Here is a 20,924-nt window from a genome sequence, read left to right on the forward strand (position 1 = left end):
CTATAACAACTAAAATTATGATATATATATCAACGCCTGCAGTTGGCATCCGACGACATCGTTGCAGGGTGAAGGGAGTTTGCAAACTTTCCAGGTTACCTTAGTGCTAGGTAGCTGGTACAACGGAATGCGGATGGAATTCAAATTTTATCAGTGAGAGATGTTGTAGGTTAAAAATATATTTTCTCATAAAACGCTTTGAACAACATGGTGTAGATAAAGTTTGGAATGAATGAAAGGAGAATTCATGCTTGTGTCTCTTGACTCCTCCACTAGTGTTTTGCTAAATTGACTGATCTGTGAGCTGCAATTTGAACCCGGATCCAATTACAACTGTGAGATGAAGGGGTATATGCCGTCTTTAAGGGCATATTGTCCTGTATAGAGCATACCACATTCAGTCTTTCTGTGCCATCTCATAGTACACAAATATGTTAAATGCCATGTTTTTGTGATATTATTTCTTTATTTTTTATTTTATTTATTTTATATATATATATATTTTTTTTTTTTCTGTAGAGCTCAGTATTGTTCATTCGGTAATTTACCGATTTGACGGGTCATCATCATTGCTCTCTGTTTTTTTCTTATTAATTTTAATTTTGTATGTGGGTGAGTATGTGCATGTGCGTGTGTGTGTGTGCATGCGTGTGAGTGTGTATTCATTAGTTCACGTAAAACCTATTAAAAATCCTATACCGTTCACCTAAACCGAATACTTCAGAATCCAGCTAGAGTCATGAGGTTGTCAGGAGACCAGAGGAAGGATCAAAGAAAAGAAAGGAAAGTGAAATCCAGCACCGACCAGACATTACCTACTACCCACCGGGTTACCAACCAGAGTGATATTATTTATAATTTGTGATATAACTTAAATGATTTGTCTTGATCATATATTTTTTTATATTACAAATACCTGCCATTTTAGCAATTATGTAGTTTTTACATCCATTGTAGCTACAGTGGTACCTCGGAGTGTGAACATAATTTGTTCCTGCAAAGTGTTCAAAGTCCAAATTGTTTAACCTCCGAAAAAAATTCTCCCATAGAAAATAATGTAAATGCAATTAATCCGTTCCCAAGCTCCAAAAACAGAAAATTCCTATTTTAATGTATTTTCTTTTTCTTTTTTTTACATTTACACCATGTTCAGTATTTAAATAATAAGAAATACCTTAACCTTTTTTGTTGTGGTGTGATGGCATCAGTGGATGATAAATCCTATCTTAATGCTTGCTTTACTTCAGTGCTGAGTTTGTCCATTTTACATTGGGCATATTGTTAGACTACTAAGCGGTCCTTGCATGCATTGTTTAACGTCAGGCACGTTGTTGAACAGCTAAGGGGGGTCCTCGTGCCAGTATTTGCAGAAGTAATCACGGTAGTTGTAACGGCGATAATGTCCTTCCTAAATCCACTATAGTTCGTAGCACTGTAAGTTTTTCTTTGCTGCCACTGGCACTGTTGTCTTTCTTTGGCCCCACGCCGAAAAAAATTGTCGTGGAAAAATCAAAATGCACTCGCAAGTATGGAGCACCTCCGGGAGTATTCACGATATGACTGGAAATGAGCAGTGCATTGTCTCAACTACCGCAACGTGAGCATTCGGTATTGCTCGGCTTCACTCGTTTACCCGTTTTCAAGGTATGTTCGGCTTCGCTTGCTTTGCTTGGGTGTTAGAATTCCAAAAATGAGAAATGAGAGGCATTTTTTACTCAGATTTTTTGGTTGGTCCGAGACGTTCAAACTCCGAGGTTCCACTGTATATTGCTAATTTTGTGTCGTAGAAGATAAATAAAAAGAAAGACGGGCATACTTACCAATGACAGTTGACAGTATCTGAAGGGCATTTTTAGTTAATTAGTTTTTAAGTCATAGTTACATTTTATATAGTCAGGAGGTGGAGCATGCCAATCACACAGTCCTGGTGATTACTGTTGGTTCCTTTTTGGTTGGACAGTTGATGCCTGGTCAGCTGGAACAAATCTCAGTGTACTTTGTTCAGTTGACTAGGGGTAATAGGGAAGGTCACACACCTGTCCCTCAGAGATCATTTGCTTTGCAGAGTCATTGTGCACATGCACACATGCCCTCATAAACTAGTAGGCTGGTTCCCATCCTGCTCTTTGGGTCAGTTCACATTGTGATTGTAACCTCTGATATTCACTCTCCATCATGAACGTTTCAAAAACAACAATTCAAAATGTGTGCGATCTAGCTCATACTGTTTAATGGCAAATATTATATTTTTCAAATGTCTTTTGGGTCTTGATCATTTGAAAGCTTGTAAAGGACACAACGTGATAATGATGCATGTTGAAGTAGGTGGTGAAATGTATCTTCTGCCCAGATTTAGTCATAACTGTTTTAATTTCCTCATTTCCTCAGTAGAGCTTTGTTCTGCGGATGTATCCTTGTGAGTGTTATCGCAATTTCTGCCAGGTGCAGTCATGACTGAATAACCCCCTCTATTCCTCAAATGGGGTTTGGGTTTGAATGATGTCCTTGAGTTTTATCTCATGTCCGGTCAACTCTGGTTGAACTGCTTACTGGAAACTGTGTGGTACCGCCACTTCAAGAGAGTATAAGAATATTGTCCTCTGTAATCTTCGCACTTGTGAGAGGCTACAGCCATTGTCTGTAACTCACTTGTGCCCGGAATATTCTGTAGAAATAAAAGCTTTGAAGGAACTGTTCATCGATCTCCAGCCTGTATCCAGATAACCGACATTCTCACTACCCGAAAGAAAACGAACACGCGGAGGAAAAGATCTACTCCACAACAATGGACACAAAATTTCAGTGAGTGGAACGAGGACCTGGGATCAAAATTGCTTTCCCTCATTTCTTTGCAGAAACAAAAATCTGATGGTAGGTCCTCACCTTTAAAAAATAGGATGAAATGGCTGCTTTGTCTAGACAAAATGGTAACAATATGGTAAATGGTAATACAGATTTGGACGAGGAAGATGGGAAACAGGAAACTGAGTATTTGTGTTCATCAAACAGACAAGGCACAGCTGGATAGAACAGGACGGCAGCTGGGCGGCTAATGAAGAGAATAGAGCGATGCTGAAAATGAGATTAGACAAGTAAAAACTGAAGGAAAGCACTTAAAAATGCAACAATGTAACTACATGTAAATCACTAATTATCAGTGTAAACAGGACAGACATACTGCGCATAAAAAGGAAATATTTCTTTAAATATGCAAATCTCCCTTTGAGTCCTGTCTCTCATATATAATATATGCAAAGACTTTCTGTACAGATCAAATGAACAATCACTCCAAGATGATCTCTTCACATTTTCATGGATAATATTGATGAATACTCAAGTTTGCCTTCCTAAATTTCCATCTACCGTGATTGGTTTTATAAAATCTATTTTATATTACAAAACAGCCCAGCTTTAGCATTCCACACCTCACATCATCATTTACTTTGCTCTGTTGTTTCAAATGAACTTTATTTTTTATTTTTTTACTTCAAGATTTGGATTGTATGTTCTCTAATGTTTTTGATGTCTTGAATAACTTAATCAGATCTTGAACTGAACAGTTGGGAAGTACCTGAGAAACATCTAAAGTTAAACACCCTGACCCTGGGTTTGTAATGTATTCAATTGACTAGAGGTTGAAAATGATTTACAAATGACTGTATTCTGTTTTATGTATGTTTTATACAATGTCCTAATTTCATTGTAATTGGGGTTTGTACTTTGGAAGTAACTTGTCCAACATTGCACATCTGTACATCAATGTACTGTATTGTGGAAATTACAAAATCCTATTTTACTAAGCATCCAAAAATTAGCCATTTATTAGTTTTTTAAAGGTGGGGTCTTAAGTTTTGACCGTTTGTGTTCAAAACGGACTCCACCCATGACTCAACCCACACTCTTCTCGTCAACATTGCGCAACATTCAGCATACGCTGGAGGGGTAAACATTAAATTTCTGCCAGGAAACCTCCCTCTTATGGCAAAACACAACAAAATTACAAACTACAGACTACACAAAAGCCAAGAGGTGTTGTTTGAGAGGGATTTCATGCGTATAAATCCAGTGTTTATGAAGTGTTTAATTCTGAGTGAAAACTAAAGACCCCACCTTTAAATAGCTTTTTGCAATATGTATTTCAAGGGAGGAGCAGAGTAAATAAGGGCTATGTAGAGATATTGTTTTTGAATGTAGTTTGAAGCTTTGAAGCATGGCTTTATCCAAGTTTAATCAGAAGTCAAGTTTGAAAAAATCCACCGTTTTTATCCAACTCTGTTATTTGATCGTCTACAGCCCTCTACTGTCCATTGAAATTTACATCACAGTCCCCACAGGTTCAGCTTGTGAATGTCACGGCACAATTGTTTTCTGGGGTTGAGGGGCATATCTATCAACCGATCCCGTCGGATCCATTTGGAAGGGGAGGGGGGGGGGGTCCAACCTGGCGGACCCTTCACAGCATGAGTCCCCGATGATTGTTTCAACTCCCGCCTCGGGCCAAACTTCAACCACATCCCGGGTGACGCTGGGAACATTGAATCTTACTGGACCATGTTCCGCGCCTCCAATGTTGAGGTGGTCAACCGGACCTGTGGCAGGTTGCCTGATATGGCAGCAATTCCCCAACCCGTTGGTAGACACCACCAGTGAGGGATGCCGTCAAAATAATAGAGGAAGCCTATCAGGCGATTTTGGCTTGTGGTACTCCAGAGGCAGTAGATCACCCAACCAGTCTGCAATTTTTTTGTGGACTTGAAGAAAGCGTTGACCATGTCCCACAGGAGATCTTGTGTGGGGTGCTCAAGGAGTACGGGGTGTCCGAATACATGATGTTCGGTCCTGGTACAACTGGTGTCAGAGTGTGGTCTATATTGCTGGCAGAGGGTTGGATTCATTTCCAGTGAAGGTTGGACTCTGCCAAGGCTGCCCTTAGTCACCAATTTTGGTAATTTTTATGGACAGAATTTCTAGAATGGCTAAATGTTGTCCATATGGTTTGGACGCAGAGTGGAAAATACAAATGTTCTTACACATTTCATAAATAATAACTTTTAATATATCATATAGGCCTACAATATTTTTGACTTATCTTTTATTAATACTATAAGAGTAATTATTTTCTTGTATTACTTATTATACAGGTAGTTATCTTATAGGTGAATAGTTTGTCAAAAATAACACACGTGTAGTGGCGACCGCCCAGGGCACAATATATCCGAGGGCGCGGTGGCGAGCAGGCGCCCCAAAAATCGAAACAAGACTCGCTAGTTTACTCGCTAGACAACCGCACATTTCCACGTCCAGTTAGTGGAGGTTTTATTTTGGTGCACTTACACACATATATGGTCTCCTCATATTTTGCTTGTATCAGTCTTGCAGTAGAGGCAAGTTAAATGAAATAACACAAACAAATATTTCGCCCAGGACGCAAATCAAGCCGGAACCGCCTCTGCGCACATGTGACTGACTAATAGTATAGATTTTTTTTTTTTATATCAAATTGACCAAATTATGATATGTGAGGTATCGGACCAAGCCGGGGACATACAGGGACAGTGCTGGATCTGGCAGGGCCACCACAATTTGGTTTCTCGGGCCACCACTCGAAAAGGCTTAACGTAGAACCCTGCATTATTTTCAGTTAGGTGACAATACGACTTGAAAAAATTACCAAATTTCTTATCAAAGGGTTGGGCTACCTGGAAAATTGTTGGGCTCAGTTTTCCATGCTAGGAGCTCTGCTCGCTCCTTAGCCTGGTTAGCCGACCACAGTATATGTGAATGGGTGAATGTGAGGCTTCCTTGTGTAAGATGCTGCCACTGCAAAGCAACCCTGGATACACGCAATAGAATAAGTAAGTGTGTGTGCCTATGTGTGTGTGAGTGTGTAAATGACAGATTGTGTTTGTCAGTTCCTAGCTGCCTTCACAATCAGTTGGATGCACATACCCAATGTGTTTACACAGCATGCCCAAAGTGACACAAATGGGAAGCTGCTACATGTATGGGGTTTGGGGCGGAAACATTTCACGATTTGACGATCAGCACTCCGTACAGTGCCGCTGCTTGTTGACCATGACCGCGTGCATCAGCTCAGCAAGGTCGCTTAACCCATCCATGCCCTCTGAACTCAAATTTCAATTTTTTTCTTTGCCTGGGGCGAGATGTTACAATAAAACAGCTTTTGACGATCAGGATGTACTGCTCGCAAGCTTGATAACAATGTGTGTAGCCCTTTTCGGATCGATCATGGCTCACTTGCCACCAAAGTATGTGGAAAGACAGAGACAATCACCATCCATGACTGAACATTGTGGCTTATCTTCCATTTATTTTAAACGCTAAAAAAATATGTGGCTAAATTCAAAAGGACTTAGTCATTCAACTGGCACAGCAGAGCGGACGCTTTGGATATCCAGTAGTCGCTTGGTCGGTTCGTTGGAAGCATTACAGTCACAACAAAATTAGTTGAGTGTCCTGGAGGGAGAGAAAAATAAAGAATTGAAAATAAACTTGACATGTACCTTAGGTATTACATGTGAGGGTCTTGGATGATGTAAGCACCTGTGGTGGAAAGAGTTCCTGCTCTAGCTGAGGTCTTGTAAAGCGGCGCCTGGTAGAGCTCAGACTCGGGCTCGTAGTTCTGTTGTGGCTCAAAGTGCACCACCGGAAGAACGGCATTCATCACTCGAGGTAATGAGTCCTCGATCACCATGTTGTCATCATCCCAGCGACTCGCATCCATGAACATGCCGTGCACCAGCACACCATTCTCAGGCATTGGCAACTGCATCCACAAAAAAGAAACATTCATAGTAATTATTATGTATTTTGTACTCATCCAACAATCCTTTCACAATATTAAGGTGACAAATGGGATCTGCACCTCTGAACAACCGTTAACATTTTTAAGTCACTTTTTCATCTTTTACTTTCAATGCTCAAATAATTTCATATCGGAAAATTATTTGTGTTACATAAGTACAACAAATGTTATATAATTGAAGGCTTTTAATCAATAACATCGTCTTAATCATTTGTGATGTGATATTCTACAAGAAGAAGTGTTATAAAGTGGTAGCCCTTCCAATTAAGCAGCTCTCAGTTTCAAAAAGTTGGTGACCTCTGTTCCACAAAGCGCTTAACACACAATTTAGCAATAATGAATGTGATCAAAATGTATTTTGTGGAACTGGTGACTTGTAATTTACAATGAACAAAATGGCTAAGAGTCCACGAGTTGCTTCATGTTCCAAATACCAATTGCGCTGAATTTGAAAAGGAAAATGTACTGTTTCTGTCACCAATGTCCAACATTAAATACCAATGCCATCTAGTGGCAGAAAATTGCCTCAACAAAAATCTATGAGTAAATGTTTGACACTCCTCTTAACTGTTTAGTATACAGATATATTTTTTTATACTTAAAATAACTTTATAAAATTGCTATGTCAATGAATTAAAATCGGTTTACATTTGTATTTGCTAACCATATTTGTCCACTTTGCTTTAATTAACAAAAGTATGAAAAACTTGTGAAAATAGTTAGATACTTGTACTTTTTAATCAAGTATTGAATTCAGGGACTTTATACAAGACTGATTTTTCATTCATTACAAAAGGAATATTGTCTAAAAAGGCATGAACAACATGCGTGGACTGTAGTACCTCCGCGTCCATCGGGAGTTGAGCGTTGCTGTTCAGATTGCGCAGAGCCTCGGCCACAGCCATCTGGTCCCGGTACACAGGCACCATGTTGAAGCGGAAGTTCAGCTCATCGATGGGCAAATTGTACCGTCGGGCGTGATTCTGCAGGACCGCTACATGTCAACAGTTAGGAGAAAATATCGACGTTAACTTCAAAAGTGTTTTTCTTTTTCTATTACTCTTCTGCTGGCCTTCGAATACGCCAAGCTGTGAACAAGGATTTTTTTTTTTCAAACTCAACACATATATTAACAATTATCACACCATGCAATGACCATAACTTTAGAATATATTCTGTCAGTTGAGAGATTTGTTGTACCATCATGGTCTATTAAAAGATGAAAAGAAAACATTTTTAGTGCATCAATGGCATACCAGTTAGAAAGCCCTGAGGAAAGAAGAATCCAGATATCCAAAAAGATTTGGGGTGGCCACGTGTGATCCAAGTCTAAAAGGAGATAAAAATATATAAATGTAATTCAACTTCAAGTAACTCGTGCAGTGTGCTCAAGTCATGTGGGCATCAGCCATCTCATTTCATTGCATATGAAAGAAAACGAAGAGTGGTGCAACTGGCACAGTGTATGTGTACAATGTACTGTAGATCTCACTTTACAACATTGTGACATTATCTTCTTTCTTGGGGCTTCTTTTTGAGTGAGTGTGTGTGTGTGTGTGTGGGGGGGGGGGTGTTATATCACATCATGGGGACCATTTTCGGGGTTTTTACTATCATTGTGGGGACCATGTGTTCTTGTGGGGACATTTTGGTGGTCCCCATGCGTCCAAACCTCTTTTAGAGTGTCAAAACTTGGTTTTAGAGTTTAGGTTTGAATTGGGTTATGGTTGAGGTTAGGGTAAGGAATGGGAGTAGGCAGTCATTTTTGATGGTCGGGGTTAGGGTAAGGGTCTAGGAAATGCATTATTTCAATGAGATGTCCCCACTAGACATGTAAACCCAACTGTGTGTGTGTGTGTGTGTGCCCGCATGTGTGTGTGCATAAAGCGAGGGCACACATTTTCAAATGTGTCTCATTAAAGAAATGTTTGTGTTGGGGGTGATGTACAAGGCAAAAGTAGTAAAATAACCAGGTTGTGTATGTGTTTTTAGTTTGTGACTTCCAACCCTCCCTTAGGAACTGCTCAAACGTGTGATAATTGTGCATAGCTACTTTGGTCATTGCCACAGAAACCAGTGTGCATGTTAAGAATCTATGTGTTTGATGCTTATAATGAAAAGATGAGTTTATAAGTGTTAGAGTTCATCCTCTGAGGATCAAGAAAATAAAGTAGAACAAAACCTCAACAAAGTAGATCCTGAGGTATAAGTCTTTGACCCAGGAAGCCAAGCCTTTTAGAGATGGGTAGGAGGCGTTCGACCATTGGCCGGGAACATTGTTGTTAACGAAGCTTGTGTAGATCCGGTCCATCTCTTCTGACATCACCACCAGACCTCCAATGGCCTTTTGTAGAGTGATGAGAGACACCTGGAAACACAAAAATGGTTTCATCACTACAAATACTATTTACGATTGGTTTGCTTGCCTATACAAATGTAACCCTAATGTTATGTTTGAGGGTCAAAATGACCCACTTTCAAGTTAAAGCACAACAAACACTAGTTTTTCGCTATGAAATTTGATACCAACATACAGTAAGAAATGGTTCATTTAGGCATATTTGCAATGAAAACAGATAGTGAGCTGTTTACTAATGTTTATCGAAATGCTTTTGAAATATTAAACATAGCCAGGTCAAACTGACCCATTTCGAAGTTACATAACTACAATGGTACTATTTTGTGATGCAACTTTTTGAAACTGGTTCATTTTAAATATTTGCAACAAAAGAGGTTAATTAATGTGTTTTTATCATTAACGGAACGATGAATGACCTCCCCCCCTTACTTGGAAAGCCTGTACTGGGGGAATTCCAGTCGCAACGCAGCAGACACATCCTTGTAAAAATTTTGCATAAATAAATTTAATAATAATGCATATATTTGTGTAGAGTGGGGTCAAGTTGTATTATACAATTTAAAAAAGGTGCGGAATTTCACAAGTTACTTTATGTTAAAAATTCGATAGATCTTAATATGAAAAGGATAATGCACTTAGCTGTCACCAACGTCTTGCAAATGCAATTATGCCATCTAGTGGCACAAAAATGACCTCAACACAAATCAATATCACACTAGTTTTTTACAGTACAGTAAATATTTCTAATTTTAACTCAATTTTATGAATTATTATGAAATTACTGTATCATAACTAAAAGATGCAGCCATATTTCTATTAGTTTAACATTTTCCCCACTTTTATGTTAACAAGAGTATGAAAACTTAGGGAAAAAATATTTTATTGTACATTTAGAACATATTTATGATTAATCGTGAGTTAACTATTGAAGTCGTGATACCCTGGGTCAAACTGACCCAGGAACTTTATTGTTGTTCCTTTTGCTCATTAGAGGTGTGCCAAAAAATCGATTCACATAAGAATCAAGATTGTACGTGCAATCAAGATTCTCATGTACTAACGATTCAGACTCGATATAAAATGTCCCAAAATCGATTTTTATTCTAAATTTATTCTATACCATAAAAGCTATCAAGTGTATAGCAATAGTTGTGGTCCACACACTGTTTTTGTGGAAAAAAAAGTCACTTTACTTACAATTCAAAACTTAATAAAAAAATAATAATAATAATAATAAAATAAACTTTTATGTGTCCATTTGTCATTCTGTCTTACAAAACAGACTGGAGTAGATCATGACGATTCTTTGCACAGCTATAGATTGATGCAGAAATCATTGTCAATCAAATCAGTTTGAATCAAAAATCGTTTTGAAACGAAAATCGATTCTGATTTGAATCGTAGACCCAAAAATCAAAATCGAATCAAATTGTGACACAGTCAAAGGATCCCACCCTTATTGCTCATGTATGGTTCAGTTGGATTTCATTAGTACATATTGTTTCAATTTAACTTTCTTTGATTACCTTGACCAAAATAACTAAGAATTTACAAAGACAATACAAAAGAAATACATGGACATTATCCTTCAAGCATCCCTCAATTGTTTGTGTTTGAACTGCATATGTACCACAAAACAGCAAGACAAGTGTAATAAAAAGTTGACCAGAATGAAACAGTTAACTGAGGTTAAAAACATTCTTATGATTACCCTTAATAAGCGAACCAGTTTGGTGAATCTGTCGGCCTCCTGGCCCAACACAGTTGTGAGGGAGTTGAGTCGACCATTATCGTCTCTCTCGAATATAGACTCCATCGCCTCGTCCATATCAAGGCGCTCTACACACAAATGAAGACGAGCACAAAAACACAATGTCAGACATGCATTGTACAAGTGGGAAAAGTTCTGTTTTAAATAAATCCTTTCATAACCATTCTAGAAAAACAAATAGTGTCTGTGTGTCTGTGTACCAGGCAGATTAGAAAGTATAGCTTCGGCAAGCTCGCACACTATCTCGTCATTGCTTTTGGCTCCTAGTTGTGCTGAGGAGCGAGGATTTACATCCAGAATGGTGTTGATCAGTTTCGTGGTTTCTTGCCGCTGTGGAGACAAACACGTGTAAAGTACAGAGAGAATGTAATTTGCCAAACTTTTTTTTTTTTTTTTTTAAATCTAAACATGCATTGAGACTGAACATTCTGTTGTGTTTCCCATGTCCCATTATGAATGTTTTTTTCAAATGACATATTGTATACAATCATGTATATGTTAATGGTTTGCTAAGTGCCCATTAAAGAATGACTCCATCTGACAATTCCTACTTGTGTCTTTTACAACTGCAAGCTCCATACCTGGAAGGCCAGGTTGGCATTTTCATGCATGCCAAAAACCTCAGGGTCATCAATGATTGGAAGGTTCTCAATGTACTCTATAAATAAATCCAATGTGTCTAACGCAGGGGCATAGTAGACACCTAATGAACAGGAGAAAACAGTAAATCAACAGTTGTGTTTCAAATAATTGCAGTCCAACAGAATAAGCCAAATGGAATTTTAAGAGGTACCAGACTCTGAGAAGGTATAGCGAGGTGCCAGGGTTTTCGGGGAAAGGAAGCCTTTTAGGACTGTTCTGAGGCAGCGTTGGTCCCACACATCTGTCACTCTGCCTCCATATGTGATCTCACCTGGGGATACACACTCACATTTGACCCGTTTGCTCTTTCCACAAGAGAAGGATCAGTAACATGCTGGATTAATCAACACAATTAAAAACCACTATTATCTTTCCATTGGTGCACTCAGTATATTATCATATATTATTTTACAAATTAATCAGTCCATGCTCTATACCGATTATCCTCTTAAAGGTCATATTAAAAGCTGCACATCGGGTCAAAAAAGAGAGGTTGTACAAATTCCTTTTATGCAGTTCCAGCACCCTCTGGTGGTTAGTATATTAGTGCAGTTTAATTTTAATTGGGCATGTTTTGGCTACCTATGTTTTAGAACCACTCTAATGGCCAGATGAAAGAGTTCATCCACAAATTGACAATGTGTGAGTGCATTAAACTTATTAGTGATTGTAGGTTGTTTATGCACATTGATTCGGGTTCACCTACTGGTGATATATGTAAGCGCATCCCAGGGAATAACGTCATTGTTGCAGTAGAGTTCGAGGTTGAGCAGAGCACATTCCCTGTCACTGTCACTGAACTCGTAGGGAATGTTCCAGCCAAGAGGACCAAACTTTTTGCGCTCCTGAAGTGCGCATGAACAAGATAAACATTTAAAGGTTTACTAATACAGCAGAAAGCAAATTGACAAAATATTGCACCATTGCATAGGTATAAACCTGAATGACTGCATGAAAAAAGCAGAGTCCAAAGACCATCTTCTTCCACTCCAGCCCCAGAGCGTGCGCTTCAAAGAAATCGGTAGAGATTTCTGTGAAGGCGCGACGAATGTTGGCACGCAGACCTTTTGGAGGTTCATTTGTCACCTTGAAGAAACAAATACAAGCTAACAGAGTCAATAATTACACATTTGTTTCCTAAGAGTTCATTGTATTGCAAACAGAAAAATCGCTAATGCATTTAATGTTCAAGCTGAAGTTTACCTTGACAGAGTTTTGTAGCACCGTAACAGGAAACACTTTGGTCGGCATGGAACTGAGGAACAAGCGGAAGTTCTCATGGATTGAGATGTCTGCAGAGGAAAAGAATGTGTCACTCAATATACACTACAATAAAACAAATAATTGTGGCAACAGTTCCATGTGTAATAGTGTGTATGTAAAATGACACATTTATTAATATTTCTTTACCAGGCTCTGCAAAGGTCTTAATGAGCTCCTCCATGGCGAGCATCCAAGAGACTGCTAAATGACAGTTTTGCAAGAAAACCCAACCTCCGTCCTCTAATGCTGATTTAATCATTTTCTCTGCTATGGGCCCCTGTCCTTGACCCAATGAAATGGACTCAACCCTAATAGTTAAAGAGAAAAGATTATTTCAATATATAGTTGCATAAAATATGATATCATTTTAAAACCATCTTTATTGCATCACATTTCTTAAAGAACCTATAAAGTCATTTACGTAATTTATTTTGATACGTGGACGAAAATATCTTACATTGCTTATGTACGACAGCGTATTAGGGCCATGTATAAATATATATTTTTAGAGGACGGGTGCAATATTCCGAGAAAAAAACTCACAAAAATGCCACTTTATAATCTTGCAAATTTACAAGTATTTTTCTCACAAATTTGCCACTTTATAAAGTCCCAAATTTGCGGCTTTATATAGTGACAGATTTGCAAGAAAAAAACTAAATACGTGTAGCGTAGCTATAGTCTAATCATGTGAGGATTTGTTGGTGGTTAATGGGACACTGTTTATAAAATGAAAAGGTAGGATGGAGACGGATTCATTCTTAAATTAAAACTTTACTCGTCATTCACCGCAGCCAGAGCGACAATACTTCCTGATCCCCTATCAGCTGACTAACACTATCCAATCAGATGCTAGCATACCATAGGTACCGGTAAATGCAAGTGAATGACAGAGAGCAGCAGATTCGACACATAAAGTGGCAAATTTGCGAGAAAAAAAACTCGTAAATTTGGGAGTTTATAAAGTGGCAAATTTGTGAGTTTTTTTTCTCTGAATATTGCCCCCGCCCTCAAAAAAATATATATATTTATATGTGGAACTAATACAATGTCGTACTTTTGAATAGTGGTTCAACAGAATTATTTAGAAAGAAAAGAAACAGGCCTGGACAAAAGCGATGGGTACCCCTAGAAAAGATTGAAAACAATATGATCAAAAAGACAAGGTGTGGCCTCTAATTAGCATCACAGGTGTCTTCAAATTTGTAATCAGTCAGTCGGCCTATTAAAAGGGTGACGAGAAGTCACTGAACTGTTTGGTGATATGATGTGTTCAATACTAAGCATAGACCAGAGGAAGCGAAGGAGAGAGTTGTCTCAGTAGCTTAGAAAGAAAATAATAGACAACACATTAAAGGTAAAGGCTGTAAGACCATCTCCAAGCAGCTACTGTAGACGTTCCTGTGACTAAATGTACAGTTGCACAGATCATTCAGAAATGTAAGAGCTATGGGACTGTAGCCAACCTCACTGGACATTGCCACAGGAGGAGAATTGATGACAAGCTGAAGAGATGAGAAAGACGAAAGGCAACAAAAGAGCCCAGAACAACCTCAAGAGTGATCAAAGTTGAACTCCAAGGTCAAGGTACAGCACATCAGTGCCAGATCGCACCAGCAGTTATTGTTTGAGCCAAGGTGGACTTTATGGAAGACAACCAAGGAAAAGTTTCCCTGTTGAAAATAAATTGTATAAAAAATTTAAGAAAAGTGAGAATGGAATTTGCCAAAAAGCATATTGAAAAGCCACAACGCTTCTGGGAGAATGTCCTATGGACAAACGAGACCAAACTAGAATTTTTGTTTGGGCAAGGCACATCAGCTCGATGTTCACAGATACAAAAATTAAGCAGTAGGAAGATGCCTCTCACCCAGCAGATATGCAGGCGGGGGCGTGGTTGAAGACCGTGCTTTGGTTCAATAATGCGCTTGTTCAGATCTACTTGTTGTTGGCAGTCTGAGAGTAAAGACGTATTTACGGTCAGCAGTGTGGGCTGTTTTATTCTGCCACCCCATTTCTGTCCAAGCATAGTTCATTCATAGTATTTAAAATAATTCTGTTCAACAACGATATCTGTATCGGACTTTCACAGGTTAATTTTCATTCAATTTTTATTTATTATTAGAGTGAAACCCCCCGCATACTCGCGGTTTGGCATATTTTTTCTCTCAGGTTTCTCAACCAATTTTTCGTGTATTTCAATCAGTTATACGCACATTTTGTCTATTCGCGGGCCGGCCAAGGCTCTATTTTTCATTACTTTGAAGCCTAATTGTATATACTTGATTATTTTTTTGTTTATTTAAATTGGTAGGCTTGTTTACTCTTTTCTACACAAAATAAATGTATAAGACTTCATTTTCACTTTACAGGGGCTTTAGAGTTTATGTTTGTGCTAGGGTGTAATGTAGCAGACAAATGTTTCGACTTTGAATATGACATTCTTCCTGATGAGTCATCTACATATCTTTTCCATGGTTTTACCTATCAAGACAACCCCTCTCTTTTGCAAAACGCTGGAAGGCACCCATTGGGTCAGATCCGGTGCTGAGAATGAAGACCAGAGGCGTGAATGGGGACATGTCATTGTAGAGATTAGTCAAATCAATGGGAGGGTTTTCCACAAACTGCTTCCCTAAACTGACAATCACAAACTCTGTTGCTGCAAAAACAACCTGGACAAGAAAGAAAGACACAATTTACAAAAATATTACTTTGGTACTATGGCTTCACATTATCACAAAAAGACGATACAAAGGGTGGGTGGAACTCAACATAATGCAAGTCTATTTACTGGTTGACAAATAAAACTTAATTGTATTAATTAACAATTAAAAGAGAAAAACAGAAAACGGCCTTCTCGCAAACAAGGCTAGTCTTGTTCTTGTAATCAACAGTTTTTATTGTTGCCCAGGATGTCACATTTTGAGCATCATTAAGATCACACTTTCCCAAGCCTCCTATTATAGTTGCGTAAAATGTAGGTACCTTGAAAAAGCTAATTATGTCTCATTGTCTCATGTTTCTCAAAGGCCACACTTCTGAATGTAATTACTTTAGAAAATTCGTTGAGATTTTACACAATGATACAGCACCCTACAAAACGTCTCTCAGTGACACAAGACATAAAATATACTTTTATACAGAGGTGGGCAATTTACAAAATGTTGCTGGTTACATCATTCGTGAGCACCTTGGGCAACCCTTTCGTCATCGTCAGTCCGTCATTTTATCAAGCCGAACTAAACTGTAATCAACAGTCCGTCATTTTATTTTAACCATGCTTCCGTCATCACTTCATCGCCACTATTTTAGGAACAACAGACAAAGGTGGTCATTCTGTCAGTACTGAGGTACTGTCCACCAGTCCGTCATTCATCAATGACGGACTGACAGAAAGTCTGTCAGAATTGATGGAATGCCCGCCTCTGCTTTTATGATACTATCATATATTGATGATTGAAACCTACCTTCTCCTCCATGAAGGACTTGATAAGGACCAGCTTTTGAAAATAAGTCAACCTTTCATTCCAGTAGCCTATGATTCCACTCTTTTGCTTCCCCTCTTCTGACAAATCAAGAGGTGGCAACACTGACACATAGCCCTCCCAACTTTCTGGATTAAAAGATGACTCAAAACTTCCTAAATAAAGATAATTGGGATTAGTTAATACTCTATAAATACACAAGCTTCCAAAGATAAACGAATCACTGAACCAGGCTAGCCAGGTCAGAAGATGGGGTGTAAGTTTACCGAGCTGAATATGGATGTGTGTTGCAATGATTTCTTTGGAGAGGCCCTTGAAGCAGAGAAGTGACTCCTCCAGTTCACAACATGTCTCCCAGTAATAATCACTTAGCCATGGGACATCTGGCCGCTCCTCAAATTCCTATAGGAGATATGAAAGCAGTGATGATTACAAGAGAGGGTGGTTGGGCTGCTGGCTGACTAATAACGTCAACATAAATTCCACAAATATCGCAGGAGAAGTGGAGATGATGTACATAGAAGACAATGACACACGAGAGTGAGAAACAGAAAAGGAAGGACACTGTTACAATTACAATCAGCCAGCTAGACCTGTTATCATTGTATAAAATGAGCACACAAATGATATACTCCCAAGCCAGTTTGTATTGTGGTCTTCAAACCCGTCCATCAAATCAGACTGTTGTTGCAAGTAAATAAGTCTGGGGTTAATTGGAGTCCAAATGACCTTCCATTCTTATAATATTCTACAAGGGTTTTCACATTTATTGTTGCAAATCAATCAGTATGCTGCATGCAAGTTCTAAGATTTCTGAAAAATAAACATGCTACTGGGATAGAACAATATATTTGTAAAATAAGTGTACATCCATTAAAGGAACCCCAGACACTCAAGAAGAGATGATAATGTTTTCAAACATAAGAAATATTTTCTCAAGTGAAGTTTTAATCAGATTCATGAAAGATTCTCCAAACAGCAGACTTGTTGGCACTTGTGGCAGCAAATCAATTCATTTTTAAATTCAAGTTCCCTCTCGCTCTCCTCATTAGCATAACAAATTTATTTGTTGTGTTATCCACCATGGAAGCCTGAGCAGGACTGACAAGAGGCATTAAATCTACAAAAGGTTAAGTCAGCATGTGGAACATCATTTCAATAAAAAAAAAAAGTATGGAGGGAATAAGGGACTGTAATGATTTTAGACTTCGGGAAGTCTACCTCACGAGGAGGAACACGTCAGCTCAGAGAAGTGGTTCTCTGACACAAATCCAGCCACTGTCACAAAAACCCAGGTCAGTAACATTTATTCAACCTCAGAAAACAGAAGAGACAAAACCGATTTCAGAAGCTGCCAGTTATTTTCTACAGTTGCACATAAGTCTGTATACTGTGTGGTTCCCTAGTTGCAGGCATTCATCCAGATTTTCATCAAAACAGCTAGCTAGGGAGGTCATTGGTGCAGAGATCCACAATATCCAGAACATCTCCTCATCCTGTCCCTGCAGTGTTCTAATCTAGCAAACTAATCTATCTAAACAAATATCTAAAACAGTGGTCCCTAACCTTTTCAGAGGTAGTGAATCTCAACAGTTTCCTACACGCATTCACCAAACCAGGGGTGCTCTTGAGGACCGAACTTGAGCACCCCTGCACCAAACCATTCTTTATTGAAAAATAAAATGACCCAATGAAAATAGCAGAAGCCCCAGAATTGAGCCCTGTGGAACACCATATGTTCCGTTGTGTGAATTCATATTGCACATAGCAAATGGTACTTCATCTATACAGCGCTTTTACGCCTTACAAGACCATCAAAGCGCTTTGCATTCGACTACTCATTTACCTACTGATATCACAGCATCAGGTGCAACTGAGGGTTCAGTATCTTGCTCAAGGTACTTCCACGTGGTCACAACGGCATGGGATCGAACCCACAACCTCCGGGTTGCGAGACGACCACTCTTCCACTGATCTACACCACCATACACATATTAGTCCGACCACTTTCTAATTTTGCTTGAGAATACCTGCTAACCAAATTGGCTGAAATTTAAAAATCTTTTCTCATTAACCACCCATGACAGAGTGAGAAATGATTTGTTATCACTGCAATCCAAGCAGGCGGTTGCACAGAATGCCTTGTGAATTTCTTTCCTTACTTGCAAACCCTGGCATTTTTTTTCCTTGTCACCAACTGCCACTCTGCAATGTTCAGCATATGTATTTTACCCTAAGACGCTAAAATCAAAGGAGATTTTTCAACAAGCTATTTTTAGCATAATGTCATTCATTCCCCATCCCACCTTTTCCATAACTGCAGAAGACCGAATGAAATTCTGCCACTCCGCTTCAGAGATGTCACCACGGTGCTTCAGGATCTCAACGCACAACATGAAGCTGTAGATGAGTTTATGCTGCTCGAAAAGGCCCCGGGAAACATTTATGTAGGAGTTGAGTAGGATCTGGTCGAGCAGGATCTGGAGACGCTCTTCCAATATATCGCTCTTTTCAGACATCTCAATGGTAGAGTTGAAGAGCTGCGGTTGTTTGTATAAAGAAACATTCATAAAATTTGAAAATCATCGTTATGTGTTCATCACAAAATACCAGTCTAAATGTTTCCAGGGGATCAATAAACAGCAAATGCAGTCTTTCTCACCTGTTTAAAGTACTTGAGTGAGAATTGGTACATTGGATCAATTTCAGAGAGACTGGCGACGACAAAGAACAGGACAGAGCCTCGGGTGGCTACAGATCGGTAACCCTCTCTTGCATTATTGATCATTAGCTCGGTGGCCTCTGCCTCCTCCAGTCGTTGTTTGATAGCTGCTGATGTCACCTGTGGAAGGTAGAAAAGCACAAAATAATAATGGAGTGGAATAATAAAACAGTCACACACATAAGTGACCCTCAAAATTGAAAGTGTAGCTGATTTCTTTTTTATCAGTGACATAAAAACATTTGTGCTTGACATCAAGAGATGAATCTACCAAGTGGCCAACTCAATTTCAGATGTTATTTGTAGTTCTTTAGTTTATTCAATGTAAACATATAAGATTTATAACATGGTTTATAATGAAAGACCACATTAAACCATTCAGTGCCATTGACGGCTAAACGTCAAAAAATCATTTTAACAATTTCTATTAGTTTAACTTTTTTTTCCACTTTTGTTAACAAGAGTATGAAAACCTAGACATTAAAAAAAAACTTTTTATTTTATTTTTAAAGAAAAGATTATTAAAAATTAAGGGCGGCAGGCGATTAAATTATTAAAAATTAGCGGCGTCAGGCAATTAAAATTTGTAATTGTAATTAATCGCATGACTTCAATAGTTAACTCACGATTAATCACAAATTGTATATCTGTTCTAAATGTACAATAATTTTCTTCTAGGTTTTCATACTGTTGTTAACAAAAGTAAAAAAAAAAAAAAAAAAAGTTAAACTAATAGAAATAGTTCAAATGAATTTTTGACGTCTGTAGCCGTCAATGGCAGTGAATGAGTTAATAGGTAAGCAAAAGTAGCTTTAGAAGCCCATTTTGGAAGTTGTAGGGTAAGATTAAAATGTTTAATTTGACACCAAGGTACTTATTTACCAAAGTCAGATTTACCTTTGATTCCTGTAAAGTGGTAACAAGCTCCTCATTGTCAAGTATGTTTCCCTCAGAGGTGAAGAGAAGCTTCAGAATACGATCTTCAATGTTCTTCAACTGGATGCGGTCATTATTGATGCGCACAACCAGATCGTTTCTCTGCTCTTCCAGGTGTGGACTTTCCAGGCACACCACATCCCTGAGAAGAGAATGGTTGGAGGAGATCAAATCGTTTGGAAGAATGGGATGGCATCGCTTGTTACTGCTCATCAAAAAAAGAAAAGAAAAAAAGTGTAGAGTAATACCCAAGCAGCTGGTCCTCTAAGCCAGACTTTGTCACAGTGAAGTTGATGATTGTTACTTTGATACACACCTGAGAGGTAAAAACACACACATGAAAACATGAATTCAACAACAAAAGCATTGTCAAACACATTGTTGCTCACATAGGCCTTTTTTTTTTATTCACCAATGACCAGGAAAAATACATAAATCTCAACAGTGACCCTTTCCTTGAAAACTGGTGGGAATCAGTCCTGTGCGGCTTCCATGACAGGCAGCATGTATCAATACACTACAACTGTCATTACAACAAATGAAAAAGTGTGAAATTGTGAGACTAGGTGCTGTCATTACCTCTGGTAGATAGTGTGGATTGGCCATTTTAGTTGTCATATAGAACCGGAAATTTTTGTCATAGTCAATATCTGAGTCTCCAAGTCGGATCAAAGTCCGTCCACCTGCCACAAATGTCTGCTTCAGCAACACAGGCTCCAGAGCAGGATCCAAGTACTCCTTTAACTACACACACAGAAGAAAGCACAGATGTAGACATGTCAATCAAATTTGACTGTTCGTGTAGCTCATAATTCCACTTTGGATTAGCATTTTTGTTTTGTTTTTTAATGGGAATTTAGTGTAAAACATATTTTCTAGATGGCAGATGGTAGATGTGATCCTGAATTATTTGGACA

At 38.6% G+C, this 20,924-nt stretch overlaps 1 protein-coding gene across 1 annotated transcript in view; it reads right to left on the reverse strand.

The window, feature by feature from the left end:
- Positions 1-6,321: 6,321 nt before the first annotated feature.
- dnah6 (dynein, axonemal, heavy chain 6) overlaps positions 6,322-20,924 on the reverse strand; it is a 60,775-nt gene continuing 46,172 nt past the window's right edge. Inside the window, exons 61-81 of the mRNA XM_077570166.1 lie at positions 20,587-20,751; positions 20,256-20,323; positions 19,969-20,149; positions 19,012-19,191; positions 18,656-18,889; positions 16,616-16,751; positions 16,332-16,504; positions 15,346-15,536; positions 13,009-13,169; positions 12,802-12,890; positions 12,538-12,684; positions 12,305-12,443; positions 11,750-11,869; positions 11,538-11,659; positions 11,157-11,286; positions 10,897-11,024; positions 9,009-9,194; positions 8,083-8,155; positions 7,669-7,820; positions 6,565-6,787; positions 6,322-6,477 (exon numbers count right to left, since the gene is read on the reverse strand). Of these exons, the coding sequence (XP_077426292.1) occupies positions 6,374-6,477; positions 6,565-6,787; positions 7,669-7,820; positions 8,083-8,155; positions 9,009-9,194; positions 10,897-11,024; positions 11,157-11,286; positions 11,538-11,659; positions 11,750-11,869; positions 12,305-12,443; positions 12,538-12,684; positions 12,802-12,890; positions 13,009-13,169; positions 15,346-15,536; positions 16,332-16,504; positions 16,616-16,751; positions 18,656-18,889; positions 19,012-19,191; positions 19,969-20,149; positions 20,256-20,323; positions 20,587-20,751 (3,102 nt within the window). The 3' untranslated portion in view covers positions 6,322-6,373. The remainder of the gene's footprint in view (positions 6,478-6,564; positions 6,788-7,668; positions 7,821-8,082; positions 8,156-9,008; positions 9,195-10,896; positions 11,025-11,156; positions 11,287-11,537; positions 11,660-11,749; positions 11,870-12,304; positions 12,444-12,537; positions 12,685-12,801; positions 12,891-13,008; positions 13,170-15,345; positions 15,537-16,331; positions 16,505-16,615; positions 16,752-18,655; positions 18,890-19,011; positions 19,192-19,968; positions 20,150-20,255; positions 20,324-20,586; positions 20,752-20,924) is intronic.

The sequence above is a fragment of the Vanacampus margaritifer genome, chromosome 7 (genome assembly GCF_051991255.1).
Source record: "Vanacampus margaritifer isolate UIUO_Vmar chromosome 7, RoL_Vmar_1.0, whole genome shotgun sequence".
Classification (NCBI taxonomy): Eukaryota; Metazoa; Chordata; class Actinopteri; order Syngnathiformes; family Syngnathidae; genus Vanacampus; species Vanacampus margaritifer.